At 50.4% G+C, this 23,538-nt stretch overlaps 1 protein-coding gene across 1 annotated transcript in view; it reads left to right on the forward strand.

The window, feature by feature from the left end:
• The window catches only part of PPFIA4 (PTPRF interacting protein alpha 4), a 130,911-nt gene extending 107,373 nt beyond the window's left edge, over positions 1–23,538 (forward strand). Inside the window, exons 24-29 of the mRNA XM_065404424.1 lie at positions 2,509–2,684; positions 6,025–6,122; positions 8,122–8,297; positions 8,770–8,838; positions 16,568–16,745; positions 23,489–23,538. Coding sequence (XP_065260496.1) covers positions 2,509–2,684; positions 6,025–6,122; positions 8,122–8,297; positions 8,770–8,838; positions 16,568–16,745; positions 23,489–23,538 — 747 coding nt within the window. The remainder of the gene's footprint in view (positions 1–2,508; positions 2,685–6,024; positions 6,123–8,121; positions 8,298–8,769; positions 8,839–16,567; positions 16,746–23,488) is intronic.

Below are 23,538 nucleotides of genomic sequence, written 5' to 3' on the forward strand. Positions count from 1 at the left end.
CCCGCACCAGGAACATGGCTCTTTCATTGCTGGCTGGGGTGGAATGCCATGTTTCTTTTGATTCCCATTTTAGATGTCCCCGGAACTAACACAGCACACAATTTCTGAGTTTGTGTACTGCAGGTGACAGCCTAGGCTGAGGTTTGGCATGTCGGGACAGGGGCGTTCGCCATTTCTATGGCTAAAAGCGCTGCGTGGCTGTGGTAACTCTCAGCCCTGGGTTTCCCTGGAAATGGTTTTCTAAAATTGGGGACCCATTTCTAGTAAAAATGCTTGTGATCTCATCTCCCCATACATGGCATGTCCTGGGGTCACCGGTTATCGTCCATCCACCCCACAGTCGGTTAATAAAGCTGGCAAATGACTGGATGATAGAATGAGCTGGTTGGGCCCAAACCGTTCCCCCACCCCCAGCTTCTGGGGAGCTCTGATTTGAGTCCGGATCTGGATTCCGGTTCTGATCATCTGGGCGCCTCTAGAGCATGTTAGCAGGACTTTCCTTCCATGGACTTCGTAAAAACCATAGGGCAGGCAGTGTAGTAGTGTTCCAGCAGCGATACAATCCCTCCTCTCTCCCCACCGTCCTTAGTAACCTCAGCCCCTCGCCTGTTCTGTTTGATCAGCCATGCCTGTCAAATGCGTCACTGGCTTTGTAGCCAAAGACAAGACATCTCTGTTCTGTTCGGCGCACGACTATCCTTTCCATGAGAAAAAAGTAAACCCCTCCATTAGCAACAGTAATAAAGAGTCTGAGAACAGCTGTAGTGCTGCACATCTGGCAGCATAAGCTAACCACCTCATTACCCTGGGAGGGAAGGAAGTAGCCATATATAGAGAGGGGTGGAGGTGGGGGAATGAAGAAAAACTGAACTGACGCCTTTCCTGGTAGGAAGACGACACTGCCCCCGCTCCCAATATTGGAACAGGGTCTGTTTTAGGGATATGTAGCGGTGGGATAGTGCTTTCTGCCAAGGATTAAAAAACAGGGGTTGATATACCACATGTAGTCCTCCAGGGTCTACCCACCCATGTGAGTCCTGCTCACTTGCTGATGTGGTTGGAGTTAACCATAGTATCATTTGGGCCTGATCCTTGATTGCCCTGCGCCTGGTGCAAAGGGGGTGCTGATCTGCCGTGTGGATGGGGTGGCATTTTAAACTGACTTGAGGCTGGTGTCAGTAACCGCACCGGGGCAGGGCAGTGGAGCATGAGGCCCTTTCTCTCCTCCTTCCTGATTTACATTTAACTGTCTACATTTGTGCCTTACTTCCAGACATGGGGCTTGATCCGGAGAAGTTCTGAGCATTCCCAGCTGTTACGGGCAGCGGAGAATGCTGAGCCACTGAGCTTTTCTCAGCAAATTCTCTACAAGTTGCCCTGTTACCAGCATAAAATATTGAGATGGGGAAAATTTTTGACCCCTCGTTTTAATTTTGATTTATATAACATCATTCATCCAAATATTGCAAACGTTAATTAAGCCTCACAACATCTGTGTGAGATACTGTAGGCAAGTATTAAACTGGTTACACTTAATAATAACAATGTAGCCCATGCCTACTCAGCATGATGCTCTGTCACCCTCTAGTGGTGGCTGGGGCATATATAGAGGTTGAAGAGTTTGCTGCAGCTAGAATTAGTCGGGAATTTTTCAACAAAATATTTTTTTCATCCGAAAATGCCATTTTATCGAAACCTAACTGTGTGCAGGAAAGGGTAGATGTCAACAAATTTCCCATTCTGAAAAATTAGTTGGGAAAAAAAAGTTTCAAAATTGCTGGAATGTCTCATTTTGACTTTTTTTGAGATGCACAAGTACCATTTTTTGGTTTGAAGTGACTTTTTGTTCTGAAATTTAAGTTCATTTAAGGTTTAAAAAGTAAAAAAAAAATAAACAGGTCAAAATTGAAACAAAATGTTTTGAGATTATCAGAACAAAGCGTTCAATAGAATTGATCTGAAAATATTTTTGGATTTTTCAGTTTGTGAAAGTTTTCAAGACTTAAATTTTTTGTCCCAGTTTGAGAGAGAGAGACTTTTCAGAGTCTCATGGGAAAGCCATTTCCTGACCAGCGCTAGCTTCAGCCGTGGCTAACAGAGCAGGGTCCCTTAGCTCAGACCAGGGAGGGTCATGCTTTGGGATCCAAGGGTCCCCTCTTCCATCAATCCATCCAGGGTTGGGGCATTATAAATATAACTTTTTACACAGGCTTTTCTCTGTATTTCTCTAATCTGCGACATGTCTGCTCAGACAGAGACGCACTGACTCGAGTTATTAACTTATCTAAACACAATTTATTAGTAATTGGACAGACAATTGCAAAAGCAAAATTCCCAGTAAAACCAAGTCGGCTGAAAATCAGCCAACTTCTTCTAAATGCAAGAGCTTTGAAAAAACATCTTGCACCAACATGTCCTAAAGTGCCACCATTGAGTCTCCTGGAAAGCTGTGTCTGCAGCACTGCTGAGAGCCGTCGTGTATCCACGCTTTTCCCTTTGCTTTCACAGACGCTGGCCTATGGGGACATGAACCATGAATGGATTGGGAATGAATGGCTGCCTAGTCTGGGGCTCCTGCAGTATCGCAGCTACTTCATGGAGTGTCTCGTTGATGCTCGGATGCTGGACCACCTGACTAAGAAAGATCTCAGAGTGCACCTAAAAATGGTCGACAGCTTCCATCGGTGAGGGGTCTTCCTTGGAAGGTGTCAAGAGTATTAAGTCCCTTCCTGAGCAGTAAAAGAGAAGGCCTGTTGCAAACAGGACAGCACATGGGGGCTGTAGATCTTGTGATTTCAAGGGTTCCTAAGTGGGATTCTCCACAGATTTTAGCCAGACCCAGCTGGTGTGGCTGAGCATTCTCAGACACCGGCTTTGGAGGAAGAGTTATTCAGGTTCAAACTGGATGATCTGGAACAACTTAGAAAGGCTGATGTTCTCCTTCATGAAATTACCTGTGCAGATCCCCAGGGTAGGTGGTTGCGTGGCACAGAAGCACTCAATCCAGGTCAACCACAAGGGGTAGTGCAATTTCTGACCCAGGAGTTAGAACATCCCAAACCGCAAAGGTAAAAGGCCCCTCCTACTCATCTGTCTGTCCCTCCCTTTGTTCACCTGCTGGAGCAGTCATGGAAGCAGCTCATCCATTTCTCTGACCTTGTATTGGAGGGGGGGGGGGTGTAAGAACACTGGGGTCGCAGTTGGGGTCGCTATTGTCGGCTGTAGAGTGGGAGTTCCTAGACAAGAGTTTGCCGTCACTGCTGCACCGGATCAGCTTGCAGACCATGTGAGGGGAGATCCTGAAGCCCTGGAGGGTTGAGAGACTTTGTGAGACAGCCAGTCGTCCATAACGGATCATTGCACCCGGTGCCCAAGGGGCCTCAGTGAGGGCCTCTCTTCTGGTGGCTGGTGCGTCTTTCGCTCTTTGGGTTACAAGTGAATGTGGTGCCCTCAACTCTGCTCCCTTCTCCCAACCTACAGACCTTTGCCGAGCCAGGCAATCCCCTCAGGGGATCCACCTCCCCAAAGTCCCTGAGTCAGGAGAAGCTAACTTGAAGCTGAATTTGCAGCCTGTGGATCCATCAGCAGACGGTTCCGTCCTGGAGGTGTCGAGTCTAGCACCACGAGGTGTCAAGGCCTCAGCCAGCTGTGGGGAAACAGTAAAAGCAAAGCAGGCTCTTGAGTGGGGCTGAGGCAAAGAGCCAGGACTAGACAGGCAAAGCTGGTCTCTGCTCCCCCGGAGGTGATCCAGGTCGGGCACAAGCCCGGACTGCCTCTTTCCTCTGCTCCCACCCCTTGGTGAAGCACTATTTAAGGGATGGTCACACTTGTACTGTGAACCCTTGAGGTTAAATGCAGGTTCAGATCCCTGGGCTCAGCCATGTGGTGCCTGGCGCAGTCTGGGAGGAGGGCTGAAGGGGGCTTACTATGAGGCCATTGGACAGCATGCCGGTACCAAGGAGCAGCTCGGAACAGCACCGGAGCTGGAGTCCCAGTGCCAAAAGGACTGACCGCTCATTGTCCCCGGGGAGCAGCTGCCAGTGTCCGTCCCTAGCAAGCGTGAGGCTGCCATTTCGAGCTGGACGCACTTGTTTCTCGATTCTGGAACCCGGCCAGTTCCCAGAGGGCTGTCTCCATATTTCTGTTTGGTTTGTGCTCCTTGGCGTCCCCCCGGAGATTGCTACTGCCTCTTTGGGCGGGAGCCTGCAGGTGGGTTTCTCCAGGCAGAGAAGAGATTCCTGGATCTTTTGGCTTTGCATCCACACAACCCCTCCCTCCCTCTCGTCGGAGCCTTTGTTGAGATCTCAATGAGGCAGGGAGCCTTTCAGACCTGGGGTTTGGACCGCTCCGATCCCAATGCAGTGCACCCGTGTATAGACTACCTGCAGCTGCTCTGTATTTCACCAGCCAATGCACGTCCCTCCTCCTGTTTGGAGCTGCAGAAAATCCTAGCTCCTGGGAGGTGAACTTCCGACTCCTATCCGATCACACCTGAGTCTCCCGCCCCGTTCCAGCCTCCCTCCCTGCCTCACAGAGTCAGACAGTGTGTGACTGCCAGCACATCGCGAAGAATGCAGCCGCTTTCCTTTACAAGGACGCCGCTGAAATGAAGCATCTGTTCAGCACAAGGCGGGGGGACTGCGTCCCGCTGCAGCTGTTCCTTCAGCCCGGGAGGTCAGTGATTTTGCTGAGGGAAGCAGGGGGACTCCCAGCCTGGAATGGCTTCCCAGATCTGTCCCCTCGTCTGTGCGGCGCCCCCGCTTTGCTTTGCGAGCCGCACTCCACTGCGTGGATCTGCAGCTGCCAGACCTTCCTGTGGCGTTCCTCCCTCTGCCCTCCCCAGGCACGTCACCAGGGGGTCACTACCGTGGGCAGAGCCTGTCCCCAGGGAGCTGGAGAAGAGCTCCAGGGCCTTGCACCTGGATATAAGAGGCTGCATATGGGTCACGAAGACTTCACTGGGGAACTGCAGCCGGGCTGTCCTGGCAGGAGCTTAACCAAAGTGTGTGGTTGGGGGCACGGTGCGCAGGGAGCATTCCCCCCCCCCCATGGAGGCTGTCACAGTGCAGGCCTGGCTCCCTTTGTGCACCGCTGGGGGCGAGGAGGAGGCAAGGCCATGACCTCCCCTCCCTAACGCCAGCCTGTTATGGCACGTGGGGTGAGGACTGTGTGCCGCAGCCCCTGACGGCGTGTCCTAGTGGGCGTGCTCCCCGACACGCTGACACACTGCAGGAGGAATTCTTGCTGTCTGGGGCTGCGTTCCCCCTGGACGGCCCCCTGGGGTGCAGCTCTGTGGTGCACTGGCTGAGAGCTGGGTTGCGTTCCCAGGAATGGGAGTTGGGTGCATGGTGAGTCTTCAGAAAGTCCCACCGCAACCTCCTCGGCAAGGACAGTACGACATCTCTCGATCCTTGCCAGTGAGCGAAGCTGAGCATCGGGACTCCCCGGCACTTCAGGAACCCCTGCTCCAGCTAGCAACCAGGAAGCCCGAGGCTACAGAATTCCCGGGCAAGAGCGTTCTGACCTGTCAAAGGGCTTGGGTTGGTGAGTTTGGATCCATGTCCTCCCATGCAGGCAGAACAGGTGGAGGCTGAATGCCCCAGTACAGCTGATAATGCATATGAATACAGGACTGAATGGGACAGACACATCCCAGCCTAGGGACAGCAAACCCCTAGGCCCAGATCCAAAGTATTTAGATTCCTAACTACCATTAAAATCAATGGCTGTTAGCTGCCTTCGTACCTTTGAGGATCTGGGTGCTAGAGCTGGCCCTGTAGAGTACAAGGATTCTGGCAGGTGAGCTGGCTGGAAGGGTTTCTCTCAGTGCTAATGTCTTTGACCTTCTCCACTGTGCTGGTTTTGGCTGGACAGTTTCTCTTTAGGGAGTTTCGATAATAAGGTTCAACCTTTTCTCGGAGCATCCCCCCGCTGAGTTGTGAACCTCGCTGAGAAGCAAACACCTCCATCTCTAGTCTTAGTGTATCCTGTCCCGAGCATTGAGCATGTGTTGTGTTTTCCCAGCACCAGCCTCCAGTATGGCATCATGTGCCTGAAGAGGTTAAATTATGACCGCAAGGAGCTTCAGAGGCGGCGAGAGGAAAGCCAGCACGAAATCAAAGGTCAGTAACAATTTAAAAGAGCGGCTTGTGTCTCAGGGAAAATGACAGCAGAAGCGACCCCGCCTTCTTCTATTTCCCTTCCTCTGTTTTTTAATCCAAAAGGCAACACTTCCCAACCGATATCATACAGTCACTAGCCATTCCCCCCTCTAAATATAGAGGAAATTGGCTTCTCACATATCCATGGAGTAGCTGTAGGCAAATTGTGACTTATTAATAAGTTCTGCTCTCTTCAGAATACTTGCTTGGAAGCAGAGCCATTTTTACCGGTTCCTTCTCGGTCCCCTTTGAAGTCCTGATCCTGTTGGTCAGATCACGTCCATTTGAACAAACAAGGAATTCTGACGGCAGGTGGAAGATGAATGGCAAGAGCAGAGGAGCCCTGAGGATATAAAGAGCCCCCACTAGCAGCTTTAGTGCAGTTGGACTCGAATGAAGAATTGGTTGAACTTAACTGGAGAGCCCACTTGATGACTGTATTTGACTTAAAGAATGCCTGCCCCCACAGGGAATTCAGTTTCCACAGGGAATTGGAGGTTTCTGTGTCAAGTGGGTCGGTATTTTCAACTCTCTTGAACGGAACTGGGAAAATTAAACTATTGTGATCACCACAGAGATCTCAAGTAGGCAATACAAAATGCACCAATATTCCTCCTTGCATCAGCAGATCTACCCAGGCTTATAGATAGCTATCTTTGCTTGGCAAGGTAAATAAACCATTTAAACAAAAAAGGGTGAAGTCCTGGCCCTGTTGAATTCTGGGTTGGGGTGGGGAGGTTGCCAGGATTTCAGCCAGAGAACTTGGCTCTCTGAGTAGCATTGTTTCTAAGCTGAAGGGGTTTCCAACTCCTCCCCAAGCATCTGCACCTATCTGCTTTCACTGCTAAAGACGGGGGCCTGGAATTGTACAGAGAGGTCACAGTACACCATGTCAGAGAATCATAAAAGATTAGAGTTGGACGAGACCTCAGGAGGTCATCTAGTCCAACCCCCTGCTCAAAGCAGGACCAACCCCAACTAAATCATCCCAGCCAGGGCTTTGTCAAGACAGGCCTTAAAAACCTCTAAGGATGGAGATTCCACCACCTCCCTAGGTAACCCATTCCAACCCTTCGCAATGTCAGAGGGTTGCCTCGTGATGCGAGACCCAAAGAGACACACAACATGCTGATCGTGTCTCTAGCAGAGGTGGATGGGGCGTAGAGAGGGGTAATTAAATGGGCAAGATGCAGAGAGACAGTGTCAGGGCAGCTCCTCCAGGGACCAGGCTCTTGTGCGGGGAGATGGAGGGATGCAAGGAGCCTGTGGTGCGTGCAATAGGATTGGCTGGCAGAACCTACCGGATGTGCACCCTCCTAGTATAAGTGTCTATTGCTTAGGTTCTCTCTTTCTATATCCGCCCTTATCGTGATAACAGCTGTAAAGGTGCCAGGAGTAATCCATTCCTCAATTTCCTTCCTGGTTTGGGTTTTTTTGTAAACGTCAGTGAGAATACGATCACAGCATCTGAGCTTTTACTGCTGCTGCTGGTCAAAGGGCAGGAGGGATAGTGGCCCCAGGGCCAGGCCTAGCCAAACCCCTTCATTTTGTCCGAGAAGACAGGTGATCAGCTCCCTCTGTAGCTCCTAGCAATGTGGCTATTCCAATAAGCTGTGAGGAAATCATAGAGTGCGATCATAGAATATCAGGGTTGGAAGGGACCTCAGGAGGTCATCTAGTCCAACCCCCTGCTCAAAGCAGGACCAATCCCCAGGCAGATTTTTTTACCCCAGTTCCCTAAATGGCCCCCTCAAGGATTGAACTCACAACCCTGGGTTTAAGCAGGCCAATGCTCAAACCACTGAGCTATTATACAGGCAACACACTGTGTTCTGTCATATTGTCACCCTGCCACAGGGACAGGCAGTGCTCAAGGTTCAGCAGGGATCAAGAGATGCCTGAAAATTGATCTAACTCAAGGTTTGGTGTGTACTGAATGTCTGACCCTGCTGTCTTCCAGATGTTCTGGTGTGGACCAATGATCAGGTCATTCACTGGATCCAGTCCATTGGGCTTAGGGAGTATGCAAATAACCTCATCGAGAGTGGAGTCCATGGAGCACTCCTAGCTTTGGATGAAAATTTTGACCATAATAGTCTGGCACTTGTACTACAAATACCCACTCAGAATACCCAGGTAAGGAGAACATTTCCACCATGGGCCTGCCAGGAGACTATTGCATATTATCGGTCTGTCTATCTGTCTCCATTCTCTCATCTGCTTAAGTATTTCTAAGGTATCCATCACCTTGGTATCGAGGTGCTGGTGTGTACTCCTTGTGGTTTCACAGAACACGAAGAGTCGTCCAAACGACTCTGCCTTGAAATGCAATGGTTCCTCCTGACTCGAGTCTGCTTTTTCCATTGATACTGGAGGGTTTGATATTGTTCGCACCGTGTCAAGGATCTGTTTTAGAGTAGCAAGATCCAGCCAGCTTCAGCTCTGTGTGTCACCTGGCAGCCCAGCAGCTTTTGGAGGGACCTGTCCTTTCCTCCTTGCAATGGTAGTTGGACACTTCGATCTGTCCAAGCGCATGGCGATCCTGTGTTAGTGCCAGTCATTCCCCAGGGACAGGATGTTACTGTTATTCATTTGATGTTATTTTCAGGCACGGCAGGTGATGGAGAGAGAATTCAACAATCTGCTTGCCTTGGGCACAGACAGAAGGCTGGACGATGTGAGTACAAAGTACTATCTTGTGACTGAGGCGTGCTGGGGATTTGAAAAGTTGTGGGTCCCTTCTGTAGGATGAGAAATAGACAACGCGGCAGAGGGTTGGAGGGGATACGACAGCTAGGCTGGCCTTGTAAGAATTGATTTTGTCACCCCCTACGGGAGAGGACAGCAATGCTCAAACCCCTGCACAGCCTAAACTACCTTGGTTACACTCTGGGGGAGGGTGCTGGTCGAGGAAATGGATAGACTGAGCCCTGGCCATTGATGGCTGCTCACAAGCAGGGGGGAGGATCCGTTTCTGCAATAGGAAAACCGGCCTGTTTTCTAAGGTACCAAGACTCTGGCATTATTTCTGTAGCTGCAGGCGTCCGTGCCAGCCACACCTTGGCTCTTCTCTTTGTTAAAGGGAACAGGCTCACCAACTAGCAAGTGTCCGGGTTGTGGTGTCAGCCCTCTAGGGAAGGGGGGGGAGCAGTAGCACTTGAATAATTTAAGCCTGTACTAGCCGAAGCCCTGCAGCATGTGCTGTTGGGGACAGTCCTGCATTCGGGAATAGACTTGATGGAATCTAATGGGTCTTTTCTACCTTCATTTTCTGTGGGCCAAATCCCAAGAGGTACGGGGCAGCTCCTAGTGACTCCGCTGGCTCTCCTCTGACTTTAGAGCAGAATTAGCTTTAGGGTTATCTTTTACTTCCCATCTAAGGCTGGTAAGAGCCAGGGGGCTGCAGAAGATGGCTAACAAGGGGCTCGGGCCAGCTCAGCTGTAAGTGTGTTTTTGATGCTCTGTAATTTGAAGAGGTTTCCATGCTGAGTCTGCCCGTTCGCTCCCTGACGTGTAACTTTGTACGTATTGTGAGTCGCTGTCCCAGCTGGTTCATGTACCGTGATCAGTGTATGATTCTATCAATAAATACAAACCTGTGTTAAAAGAATGTGCAGGGTCTCTTTAAATGCTGCAGATGTGGTGACGTTCTGGGGGAGCGACAGTCACTCTGAAGATCCCTCTAACACACAAGATAAAAACCGACACACATTTCTACTGCGGGGGGGGGGAGGGGACAAAGAACTATTTGGACGTCAGCGACACAGTGCTGGGGATTTTGTTTCCATCCTGTGCCCAGCGTCATGCAGCACCAGCCGCTCTACAGGCAGTGCTGAGAGTTGTATGCAGGCACAGCTAGTCAATGCACTACCAGTGCTGCCTGAATTCTCCGTGCTTGGGATGGGACCGTAGGCTGGTGACGGGGTGGGGCACCTTCCGAGTTCAGAACTGTGAGCCATCAAGCCTGGTGGCACATGACTAAATCCCACAAAGTCTGTCAGCCACTTACTACCTGCACTCTGTTCCTTTCGATCCACCGGTAGGTTAGGATGATGCATAATAATGCTTCGCACATCCGCCAATGCTTTAGATTTTCAGGGTGTTAATTACTGCTTATAACATTTGGGAGAGGCAGGCGGGTCACTGTTGTTATCACAGGTATGCAGCCCCTGGGTTTCTGTTGCACTTTCTCTTTCTGTTCTCGGCACTGAGGGCCAGATTTTCCAAAGATCTCAGCTCCCAACTTGCCCCCCCCCCCCGCCCCTTGCTGAGCCCTTCTGAAAATCTGACTGCTTATTTAGGTGCCTCAGTGGGAGAGAGACTGTCTTGAAAATTCTGGCCTCAGCCTCCTCTGCTTTAATCAGTGATGAAAAAGCAACAGAGCAGCTTTCAAGCAGTGGCTCAGGTGCAACCAGGAGACATCCAGTATGGACTGGTCTGATCAGCATATCGGCTACCTCAGGGCAGACTAGGACATAGCTGGATGCGGAGTCTGTTTGAGGAGGTCTCTTACAGTCCGCAAGAGCTGGCTGGTCCTGTGGGGTTGGCTCATCCTTGCATCTCGCTGCTTCCGTAAGGGTGTGTGTCCTGCATTGCAGTAAAGACAATTGAAAGCACGGCCGTTCTTTGCCAGCACGGCTTGTCGAGCCAGCATTTGCTACAGAGATGTTACGGAATCCCGAATGGCAGCGGGGATGGGAACAGGCAATTGCAAATGGGAGGGAGGTGGCCATGAGACAGTCTCCTCAAAGAGGTGACCCCCGCCCCCTACGGAACAGCTTGAAAATGCCTATCTCTTGGTGCACACCAATTGCCAGATGTTTCTCAGATTCTTACTGAAGGAGCAGCCCGGCCATGGCAAAGTGCTGCCCTTTGCACAAGCGTTGGCACCATCTCCTTGTAGCAAACACATGCAGCAGTGCACTTATGTGAATTGGGCATATTCCCCCATGAGAACAATATACATCCCCACTGGCTTTGGAAGGGATCTAGGGGGGGGTCTGTCCTTCCCACCAGCAGGGTGGTGGAGTTACAAGATTCCTAGTAAATTACACAAAGTGCCTGCTTGTTCCCAAGAAACAACTGGACTATATGGGGTATCCTGCTAGGGATGGGTCAGTTGGAAGTCTTCCTCCACAAAAAGTGAGCTATGCCATGGCCGTGGCAGGAAGGATACGGCACAGCGAGGACTAGTTTGCAGACTTGAGATACGATAGCCACAGCAGTTTTGTAGTAGCCCCAGCACCTCCACCCCAGGCATCCTCAGTGATGATGATTATCATTGATTATTTGTGTTATGGTAGCACCTAGGAGCCCCAGCCATGGACCAGGACCCCATTGTGCTAGGCGCTGTACAGACACCCAACAAAAAGACAATCCCTGCCCCACAGAGCTGACAATCTAAGTAAGTCACGGCATTTTGCACTGCACCTGTTGACAGACGACTTCCAAGGTAACCAGGATTAGCAGCAGCCCAGGGACAATGGGAGATATTCTATGTATTTACGGAGATGGATACAGAATAAAAAAAGCAGCCATCCGTCCACTCCAGGAAGATTTCTGGAGGTGCAGCTGGGTGCTTAACTCTCAAAGTCAAGGGGAGTTAGGTGCCTAAATGCAATTTGTGCTTTTGAACGTCAGCCGCGAGGTGACCAGGGTGTAACTTAAAATACAAATATGAAAAGCCCACTCTGTTATAAACGAACAGCCGCCATTCCAACCAGCGCCCAGGCACGCTGAGAGTTGGAACAAGCCTCTCTCTCCAGCAGCTCGCCACCCGCAGAGGCGCCTCTGTTTCATGTGCTCAGGAAAAGGCACAAGCTTAGGCCTGGCACGCTTCGTTCCTGAATCCCGAGATTACAGTTAGCACCAAGGAATGCAGGCCAGGATGGGAGCCCACACTCAGGGGACTTGGTCCATTCAGGGAACTTGCCTGGTCAGCCCTGCCCTAGAAATGGGCATGGGCCTGTCTGGGTTTTGGGCCTCCACTGCGCTGACAGACCAGAGGTGGGTCTGATTTTAGACGGTCAAATCCCACGTTCTACCTCATTAAGCTGGGGAGGACAGGCCTTACCGATATGCCAGGAAGCCCTCGAACAGTTTCCGTGATGTCAGGGGCCTGAGCAGCCCCTCTAGAACAGGGTTCCTCAGCTTTCCCCACACAGCATCCTAAAACCACCTACTTTTTCCTCATGCCATCCCATTTCCCAGAGCCCTTTGCATCCATATCCCAGAGTCCTTTATACATAAACGGATGATAAACGCAGATCCCTCACTGCCAACTCCAGTCTCTTTACAGAGTAGCTACAGTATGAAGTCATTGCTCTGCTTTGGACAAGTGCACCAGCAACCGCCGATGGGAGAGTGAATCAAAAGCGTGGAAGGGACCAACGTGACATAAACAAGTCAACAGGTGGTTAGGATAATTAAATTAGAGCCAGCCAGAAAATTACTTTTTTCCCCCCTGTGGAAAATTTCATTTTTTGGGGGAAAATCTGAATACCAAAATATTTGGATTTGGAAATGCTGCAGTGCCCCATGGGAGTTGTCGCTTGGGTGCCTCATGCGTGCGTCCATTCTCCTGTAAAGGCTTGGCTTCTACTACATCTCTCATGGTGCACCACAGTCTTCCCATAGCAAGAAGTGGTGCGTCATGGGAGCCCTTGCTGTGATGCATCACGGGAGACGTAGTTTGCCAGGGAGCCTGGCCCATAGAGCAGAATGGAGACATGAGGCAACTCAACTACAATTCCCATGAGGCATTGTGGCACCAGATCCAAATAAAAATATTTCCGTTTTCAGAGGAATTGTTTCAATTTTGGGGCTTGAGTTTTTCAACTAAAAATCAAATGTTTCCACGGAGAGCAGACACTTGTTGCAAAAAAACCAACCACCCAGTTTTTCATCAAAAAATGATTGTGACATCAAATTTTTGACCAGGCCTACATCTGAGCTATTTCAAGCTAATTAACTCTTAGTGGCAATCCCAGTGCAGGATGAACAAACCGCCTAGGGCAATGAGACCTGAGAGAAAAGAAGCCCTCGCATCTGGGTAGGTTCTTTAGACAGAAAGGGCCTTGTTGGCATGGATGCCAGCTGCATAGACCTTTGTCCCTGCACGTTCTTTGTGCCCAGTGCCGCATGGGAGTGTATGAATTCTGTGACACCCCATCATTGTACAAGCACATCTGTACTCCCTGATGGAAGGGGATACGTGGGAGGGGATGTGGGGGAATGATCACTGGGTGATAAACCCCTGACTTCCAGACCTGGTTCAGTTGTGTCTCTCTTGTCCATGGCGGTAGCTGCCTGAGAAAGTCAAACCCTCCTGAGCTCTAGAGTTAGGGCATGTCTACATGAGGAAATTGGCTAGAAGAGGTATTCTGGAATAGCGCCACATGTGGATGCTCTATTTTGGAATAAAAGGGATTTTATTCCAGGATAATTACTCCACTATGGAAGTACATTAAATTAAAGTCAAATCCTAGTGAGGTAAATAGAAAGGAGCATAAACACTGCCAAATTAAGTGTAAACATGTAATAAGAAAAGCCAAAAAGGAGTTTGAAGAACAGCTAGCCAAAACTCAAAAGGTAATAACAAAATGTTTTCTAAGTACATCAGAAGCAGGAAGCCTGCTAAACAACCAGTGGGGCCCCTGGACGATGGAGATACAAAAGGAATACTTAAAGATGATAAAGTCATTGCAGAGAAACTAAATTAATTCTTTGCTTCAGTCTTCACGGCTGAGGATGTTAGGGAGATTCTCAAACCTGAGCCATCCTTTGTAGGTGACAAATCTGAGGAATTGTCACAGATTGAAGTGTCATTAGAGGAGGTTTTGGAATTCATTGATAAACTTAACAGTAACAAGTCACCAGGACCAGATGGCATTCACCCAAGAGTTCTGAAAGAACTCAAATGTGAAATTGCGGAACTATTAACTAGGGTTTGTAACCTGTCATTTAAATCAGCTTCTGTACCCAATGACTGGAAGATAGCTAATGTATTTTAAAAGTATTTAAAATATTTAAAAAGGGCTCTAGAGGTGACCCCGGCAATTACAGACCGGTAAGTCTAACGTCAGTACCGGGCAAATTAGTTGAAACAATAGTAAAGAATAAAATTGTGAGACACATAGAAGAACATAAATTGTTGGGCAAAAGTCGACATGGTTTCTGTAAAGGGAAATCATGTCTTACTAATCTATTAGAGTTCTTTGAAGGGGTCAACAAACATGTGGTCAAGAGGGATCCAGTGAACATAGTGTACTTAGATTTCCAGAAAGCCTTTGACAAGGTCCCTCACCAAAGGCTCTTACGTAAATTAAGCTGTCATGGGATAAGAGGGAAGATCCTTTCATGGATTGAGAACTGGTTAAAAGACAGGGAACAAAGGGTAGGAATAAATGGTGAATTTTCAGAATGGAGAGGGGTAACTAGTAGTGTTCTCCAAGGGTCAGTCCTAGGCCAATCCTATTGAATTTATTCATAACTGATCTGGAGAAAGGGGTAAACAGTGAGGTGGCAAAATTTGCAGACGATACTAAACTGCTCAAGATAGTTAAGACCAAAGCAGACTGTGAAGAACTTCAAAAAGATCTCACAAAACTAAGTGATTGGGCAACCAAATGGCAAATGAAATTTAATGTGGATAAATGTAAAGTAATGCACATTGGAAAAAATAACCCCAACTGTACATACAATATGATGGGGGCTAATTTAGCTACAACTAATCAGGAAAGAGATCTTGGAGTCATCGTGGATAGTTCTCTGAAGACATCCACGCAGTGTGCAGCGGCAGTCAAAAAAGCAAACAGGATGTTAGGAATCATTTAAAAAGGGATCGAGAATAAGACGGAGAATATCTTATTGCCCTTATATAAATCCATGGTAAGCCCACATCCTGAATACTGCATACAGATGTGGTCTCCTCATCTCAAAAAAGATATACTGGCATTAGAAAAGGTTCAGAGAAGGGCAATTAAAATGATTAGGGGTTTGGAACGGGTCCCATATGAGGAGAGATTAAAGAAGCTAGGAGTTTTCAGCTTGGAAAAGAGGAGACTAAGGGGGGCTATGATAGAGGTATATAAAATCATGAGTGGTGTGGAGAAAGTGAATAAGGAACAGTTATTTACTTATTCCCATAATATAAGAACTAGGGGCCACCAAATGAAATTAATGGGCAGCAGGTTTAAAACAAATAAAAGGAAGTTCTTCTTCACACAGCGCACAGTCAACCTGTGGAACTCCTTGCCTGAGGAGGTTGTGAAGGCTAGGACTATAACAGGGTTTAAAAGAGAACTAGATAAATTCATGGAGGTTAAGTCCATTAATGGCTATTAGCCAGGATGGGTAAGGAATGGTGTCCCTAGCCTCTGTTTGTCAGAGTGTGGAGATGGATTGCAGGAGAGAGATCATTTGATCACTACCTGTTAGGTTCACACCCTCTGAGACACCTGGCATTGGCCACTGTCGGTAGACAGGATACTGGGCTGGATGGACCTTTGGTCTGACCCAGTACGGCCGTTCTTATGTTCTTATGTTAAACTGAATTAAGGGCTTGTCTAAATGGAAAATTAATTTTTAAAGTGGATTAGTTAAATCACATTAACCCCTACGTGGATGCTCTCATTCAGAATTAAAGTGACCTTAATTCTCTTTTGTTTAATTCAGTTCCAAGGCCACTTTAATTCGGAATGAGAGTGTCCACACAGAGGTTTAATGCTGTTAACGAATGCACTTTTAAAAGTTAATTAGGATTCACTTTCCTGAGTGTCCCTGTTTGTGTAGACAAGCCACTTTTATTCTGCATGGGAGTGTCCACACAGGCTTGATCATGTTTAAATTTACACGTTTAATTCATCTGGGATAATTTTCCTTGTAGACGAGCCCTTTGTTGTCTGGGAGTCATGGCTGGGCCGGGTTGGTGTCACACGCCGCCACGTGGCTGTTTGTGGCCCTTTTGTTAGTGTAACGCATGGCTGAGCCCATGGGGATGGTAGTTCAGCTGCCCCACGTGGGGGCCATTAAGCGTGGGCTACTGACAGGGAAGGGCCAGCCAGCCGGAGAACCTCCCAGGGGGCTGTGAATGGAGGATGGGGGGGAAGCGGGTGCTACTGACGGAATGGCGGCGTCGGTACCTGAGCTGCATGGCTGAGCCCTCCCTGTCGTCGTCCCCCCGTCCCTCCCCCCCGCACCGTGCAGCAGGCATGTCTTCCCTTCCCCCCATACATTCTGTGCCGCAGGCAGTGTCTGATTCCCCCACCACACACTGTGCCGCCGGCATGTGTCCGCGCCCCCCACTCACACTCACATACACACTCCACCCCAACTGGTGTCAGAGCCCGCTGTGCATGGTGCTGCACATCTGGCTGTGAAAGGCGTAACCAGCCATTCCCTTGCAGGGCGAGGACAAGGCCTTCCGGCGAACCCCGTCCTGGAGAAAGCGCTTTCGCCCTCGAGACGTTCACAGCATCGACATGCTCAGCGGCTCGGCCGAGACGCTCCCCGCCGGATTCCGAGCGACCGCCTTGGTGCCCTTGCCGCCCCCCTCAGCCCCGCTGAAGAAAATGCCACCAGAAGGTAGGACATGGGCCCTCCAACTTCCCAGGGGCTTCTTTGCAGAGCAGACACCTCTCAGACCGGCATCTGCTGTCCTGGGCAAGCAGCTAGCATGTGTGTGCTGTGTGCGGTGCTGGCACAGTGCCTAGCCCCCCATGATCCCTGGGAGAGGAAGGGATGGTGTCACAGCTAGGGATGAGTTATTAAATATTTTTTCTAAATCTACCTGCTGGGAACGTTTGCCTTGCCTCCCACGGTCCTGTCCTGCAGTCTCTCCTCACTCTGACCCGAGCGCGTCTGATGCCCTTATAGGCAGACAAAGCAGGACAAGTTCCCTTTAGTCTCCTAATTTTTGAATGCCTGTAGCGGAAGCCCTGAGATCCGACTGTTCCCCTTAGTTCCTTTGTCCTGGGAAGTGGAGGGGGGAGCAGAATCTTAGATGGCAAAGACGGAAGCTGATTGCAGCTGGCTGGAGCAGAAGTGAGGGCATTAGAATCCACCAGCACAGCAGTGTCTCCGCAACCCTTACGAGGTGCACAGAGTGTCCCATGCTGAAGACAGGCAAGAGAGAAACCCAGTGTAAGCCAGAAGTCATTGCCCCAGTGATTCTCCCGGGTGAAAGCTGTCCTCCACAACAGGGCAATCCAGCCCAAGGGAGTCTGAAAGGAGGACTTGAGAGGGGAGCTAGCGATAGTTGGGCTAAACTTGGAGACTAGCCTGAGATACAGAGAGAATAAATCCTTCAGATGCATGAGAAGTAGGAGGCCCTGGGGCCACATACGGGGGTGAAAGGGGGCAGTCAAGGAGGATGAGGAGATAGATTGCACATCTGCACCCACCATGGAGGGTTCTGAGGGGGACACCTCCTAAGCAGTCAATGGGGGGCCATGCAGTCTCTTCCCTGAGCCTCTTAATGAAAGGGCAACAAGGAGATGAAACACCAAGCTCCCTAGCTGTCTGTCTATCTATCACAGGTCTGTCACCATAATATCAAAACATAAGTCACCAGGGCCAGACAGCATCCTCAGGAAGCCTGGCCGAGCCACAGAGCAAAGTATCTGAGCTACGATCAAAGCTCTGATGCATCCTTTAGCCCAGCTGCTGTCCGAGGGGGACAGAGGGGGACCGTGCGGTAGCTCTCCGCAGCTCATTTTCTGTTCATGCCACGTTGTTATGATGTACTACTTTTCAGTTCAGCGTCGACGTTCCTGCTGCTGATGCTCAGGTCCCGGATGGCATCCAGGGCCATTTGCCGTAGGGCAGGAGCAGTTTCCAAGCCTACATCAGCAGCGTTTCATCAATTCATAGACAGGAAGGTCAGAAAGGACCATACTGATCATCCATTCTGACCTCCCGCATCACACAGGCCAGAGAGCTTCTCCCAGGGATTCCAGCATCCAGCCCATATATTTCTGGTGACAGAACTGGGAGAGGTGGCACCCGAGCCCATCCTAACTCCGTTCTCTCCTCGGGATTGTGAAGCTGAGGTCAGCCGGAAGCTTAGAGCCGGCGAGCAATGATCCATTCTCCACTGGTTACTCTTTGGGGATGGCTAGACTGCAATCATAGGGTACCACTGCAGCTCCGGTGGACCTACCTGCGCTAGCACTGACCTAGCTAGCTCCAGGACCAAAAGCAGCAAAGCCATGGTAGGGCGCACTTCAGTGGGGACTGTCCCAGCCTGGCTGGAGCCTGGGTAGTGCCTCACGGGGCTGGCCCATGCTGCAGCGCTCGATCAAAGCTAGCTCAGGTGTGTCTGCTCAAGCTGCCGTCCTGTCCTGAGACTGAAGCCTGCAAGTACACTGAGCCCCGCCTCCCTGGCATTCCCAGCCATTCCAAAATTGTGAGGCAGGCCCCCCCAAAAGCAGGAGATTGGCCTAAAAAGTCACAAGGTTGAAATTAAAAAAAAAAAAAGTCAGTTGGGCTCATTGTCTTTGACTTCTGATTTCTGAGCCTTTGGGCTGCGCTCAGCACACACGTCCAAGCATAGGCGCCGAGTTTGTAATCTGCTGGAGTGGGGGGTGCTCCCCACCCGGCTCCGCCCAGGCCCCGCCCCCACTCCACCGCTTCCTCTGATGCCCCACCCCCGCCCTGCTTCTTTCCACCCCCTCCCCGCCTCTTCCCACTCCACCCCCGCATCTTCCACACGCAGTGCCGCCCCCTCCCCTGAGCACGCTATGCCCTCGCTCCTCCCCCCAGCACCTCCTGACGCCGCAAAACAGCTGTTCATGGTGGGTGGGAGGCGCTGATTGGCAGGGCGTGCCAGGGGGCAGGAGGCGCTGCAGGGAGGGAGAGGTGTTGATAGGAGGCAGCACCCACCATTTTTTTCCCAATAGGTGCTCCAGCCCCGGAGCATCCACAGAGTCAGCGCTTATGCATCCAAGCATTTCTCTTCAACCATGTGGGCTAGAAACTTACTTAGGAGTCGCGGAGACTCTTACGTAATCACGGGACTCCAGGAGCTGGGGCTTTCAGAAAACCACTGAGTAGTGGGATATTCAGGATAAGATCGTGAGAGTTGGTGACACAGGAATGCACACTGCAGGGGGAATAAAGCCCAAGAGAAGCATTCTGCAGGGGCAGGCTTCACAAAGGAGAAAACTAGATGATGTCCCAAGAAGTGGAATAGTTCAAACATCCTGGGTCAGATTCAGGGAAGAGCCTAAACAAGTCTAGGGAAGGCTAAAGGGAATCTGAGCTGGTGTAGCGTACTCCTTCCCCCCCTCCAAGTATGGGTTACACCAAATGAGCCTGCTTCTGGCCTCCCTGAGACATCGCCGGGTAACTCTCACTCTCGTTGTGTGACAGCAATGCACGCACCCTGCTGTACAGCACCAGCCACTCATTAAGGCTTATTAACTGAAATAATGCAGGTCTTCCGAGTCCACACAACTAACTCCTGTCCCTTCCGAATAACAGCCCAGCTGGAGCCAGGCCCGTGGGCAGCTGAGGGTTAATTCTGAGCTAGGCTAGGGCACCCTGAGGTCCCTAATCGCATGCTTTGTGTTTTACTCTGACCGGCTTGCAGTTGGTGCATCTGGGCCGCAAAGATTGGAGACCTCCACAGTTCGAACGTATTCCTGCTGAGGGTCATTCTCTAATGGGAATCAGCCCAGACTGTGGGTAAGTTTAAGAAAGATCAAGGTACAGTAGCTGAAATGGCAATACTCCAAACAGCTGGCAGAGGGTCTACTCGTTGAGCCCAAGGAAAGACCCAGTGCAGCCCTCTGCTGCTGGATTCCTCTTGCTGGCACAGTTATGCCTCTGTCCTCCTCTCCGCCTCTCTCCCTGGGAAGGAGCTCCAAGCCAGCTCGTCTAGTGAGGTTCCAGAGGGGATGAGGTCATTAGCAGGTTTTCCTGATTTCCCCATGACTTTCCTTTGGAGCTTCAGAAGTAAACAGCTTCTCATTGTTATTGCAGGGCTTAAAGACCCTGGTTGGGGATCCCTCGGTGCACTAGGCCCAGTAGATACAAATGCTGCAAAGGCAGCCCCTGGCCCAGAGAGCTCATAGTCTGGTGTTCACAGAGGATAAGAGCAAAGACAAGGTGGGTGAGGAAACATCTTTTATTGGACAAACTTCTGTTGGTGGAAGGGACAAGCTTTTGAGCGACACGGAGCTCGTCTTCAGCTGTTGCTTCTGTTGCTAGCGCCTTTTGAAGAGCATCACTGTGACCTTCCCCAGGGTACAATCTGGGCTGTTGGGCAGTTGTGTCCCCTTAACTCTCCAACCTGGGGTGCCTTTTACACGGCTTCGCTGAGAGAACCACTGCTGGCCTGCTCTCACATAGCCTCCAGCATGAAAAATCCCTCCCAGCTGAATTATGTGAGGGCTTCCAGCCACTCCTGAATTATATTCCAGAGTGACACCAGCAAGTTCTTAGTCCCAGACTTGTCCCCAGAAATGTGTGTCTTGTCCTGCCCGGCTCTTTCCTTCTGGACAATACACGCTCATAGAAAGGCCATCATTTCATTAATAGAAAATGAGATGCACAAATCCTTTCGTCTCAAATGGAGGTTCCCAAACACTTCAATCCAAACACACGCTGGTTTAGAGAAAACAATAAAACAAGCTAATTAAGTACAGAAAGATGGATTTTAAGTGATTACAAGTAATGAGGCATATTAGAATTGGTTACAAAGAAATAAAAGGCAAACCACAAACTAATACTTACCTTAACGAGCTAAGTGAATTCAAAGCAAAAGGTTTTTCTCACCATTTGCTTACACCAGTTTGGCTGGATCTTTCAGCCAGGACGTCTCCCCCCATCCAGTGATGTGTCCTTTGTCTTTCAAACGTTGATGCCGTGAGTAGAGATGAGGGGAAAGAGGTGATTGGGGGCCTCTGTTCCTCATTTTTATATCTTTCCCTCCGCTCTGAGAATCCTCTCCAGCTGGGGATCAGACAACAACAAGTCTGTTCCTTTGCCAATTTTTGTAAATTTTTCGCTCGCACCCTTTTTCCTGCCAAGGAGTGGCCATTTAACCAGGTGATAGTCCATTTGATTATGTTGGCACCTGGCAGAGGTGTGAGCTATCCTTTTGTCTCTGGGGAACTGGTCTGAGGCTATTTCCCAAGATTTAGCACATGCCTTATACAGTAGAGTTTTATAACTTTACATACAGTGTTGCTGCATATATTTTGCTGGGACAATAATGTTCAGCAGATTATGAGTTTTCAAATGATGCCTCATAAGGCATACTTTGTACAAAATTTATCATAGACTTTGAAAAAGGGTGAACGTAAGAGTACAAACTGTCACAGCATCACCAAGGGCTGTCTCCTGCTCATTAGTGAGTTTGCATGTGTCAGGTTAGTGTCCTGACTTGGCCTCCCTTCGACACTCCTGCCTAGCTAACTCCAGACCTGAAGAAGAGCTCAGTGAAGCGTGTCCCTTCTACCCACAGAAGTTGGTCCAAGAGAAAATATTCCCTCACCCACCTTGTCCCAGTCTAGTGTTCAGACAGTGTGCAACAGGGAATAAAGAGACAAGTGGGGAGGGAACTGGCTAAGAGGAGGGCCAGTTCCTCTGCAGTCAGTTTTAATGGGATGCTGCTTTCTGAACATTTAATTCTAACTAAGGATCCTCTTCTGATCTGCTGTGGATGGACATAGAGACAGCTGCAGATATAGCCCCACAATGCTTACAGAGACACGCCAATGTCATTGCAGGAAAGATGTTTCATAATCCTCTACAGCGCATCCTCTGCTGATGTAAACCAGCTCCATTGCAATCAATGGTCTGTGCTGGTTTACCCCAGCAAAGGAGGCCACATTCCACCCTAGGCTTCACGGGGATTTGACAGGGTACGTCCCAGTGGTTGGAGCTTGGGCTTAGAGTCAGGGCTCTCGGGCTCTGTTCCTGGCAATGTCTTTGCTGTGTGACTCGGGGCCCATCACTTCACCTGCTTGCACAGAGCGCTGGCATCAATCCGCCATGGAGCAGTTCTGTTCATCAGCACGTCCCCTCTCCAAAGCACTTTAACCTCAGTAAGATTCTCCCCTGCTGCATGTGAATTCATTGACCGTGCTTGGCAGTGCTGGCCGGAAGGCGCTAGAATGGGCACAGTACATGGAACTGGAGCACAGGGGCCTGGCGGGCCTGCACCAGTGGGAAGAGTACAGAGGGGGCCAACACGTCTAACGTGAAGGCCATGCAGGGCAGGTGCCTGCCCATGGAGCCTGGGGAGGAGGATGTTCAGTGTGAGGCTATAGAGGGCCATTGAGGGTGGCGCAGAGCGACTGAGCCAGCATTGGGCCTGCATTGGCCTCGGGGACCTGTCTGCCCCTGAGGCAATTACTGTAACCTGCATGTCTAGAGTGCACCCCTTCCCATTAACTCCCAGGTCTCTGCTCCCCTCTGCTCACTCGCTTGCTGGCTTGCTCCAGGTGATCTTCACTGAGAGCTGGTGAGTGGGGAGGGGCTGAGCAGGGGGGCAAGAGCAGGCCCAGAGCTCTCCCCTTGGAGCTCATGGAGATGTGCTGCCAGTCACAAAGGGGAGTGGATCACAGGGCTCTTGCATTCTCCTGCATCACAGCCTATCAGGACATCGGACTCCCCCTGATCCTGCTCCAGGTGCCGATCAATGCATTGTACAGCAGGGGCATCTCTGGCTGATGGAAACACTGCGCCCCCTAGAGGACACTCCCTTTGCCCTCCCAGCTGGTTGTTATTAGTTGTTACTATCTGTACTGCAGTGGTGCCTACAGACCAGGGTCCTTCTGTGCTAGGGGCTGTCCAGAGACGTAGGCAGATCTGGTCCCTGCCCTCAGGGGACTGTCCCTGATAAGCCCAACCTTCTGGCATTGCACAAACAGCTGGCCTGGTCTCTGCCCTGGAGCTGCCTCCACCTCCTGAGGGCCCCACTGGAATGGAAAAAGAGCAGCCTAGTGATTAGGGTGTTAGTCAGAGACCCAGGTTCAATTCCTGGCTCTGCCACAGATTTCCTGTGTGACCTTGGGCAAGTTACTTAGCCTCTCTGGGCCTCAGTCCCCATCTGTGCAATGGGCAATAGCCCTGCCCTGGCTCCCAGCAGAATTTGAGGGTAAAGACCGTAAAGATTACGAGGAACGCTCAGACCCTATGGCAACAGGGGCTATCGAAGTCCCTGAGATAGATAAGCCAGAGGGGTTGCTAACCCCCTGCCCTGCTCCAAGGCAAGCCCCAGCTGCTCCAGCTCCCAGAGGAAGGCAAGCGGAAGCTGCTGCAGCTCCTTGTCACGTCCCCTCATGCTCACAGGGCCTCACATGTGCTTTGTCTTGCAGCACATTCCCACTACCTGTACGGCTACATGCTGGCTGCCTTCCAGGACTAG

Source organism: Emys orbicularis, chromosome 4 (genome assembly GCF_028017835.1).
Source record: "Emys orbicularis isolate rEmyOrb1 chromosome 4, rEmyOrb1.hap1, whole genome shotgun sequence".
Classification (NCBI taxonomy): domain Eukaryota; kingdom Metazoa; phylum Chordata; order Testudines; family Emydidae; genus Emys; species Emys orbicularis.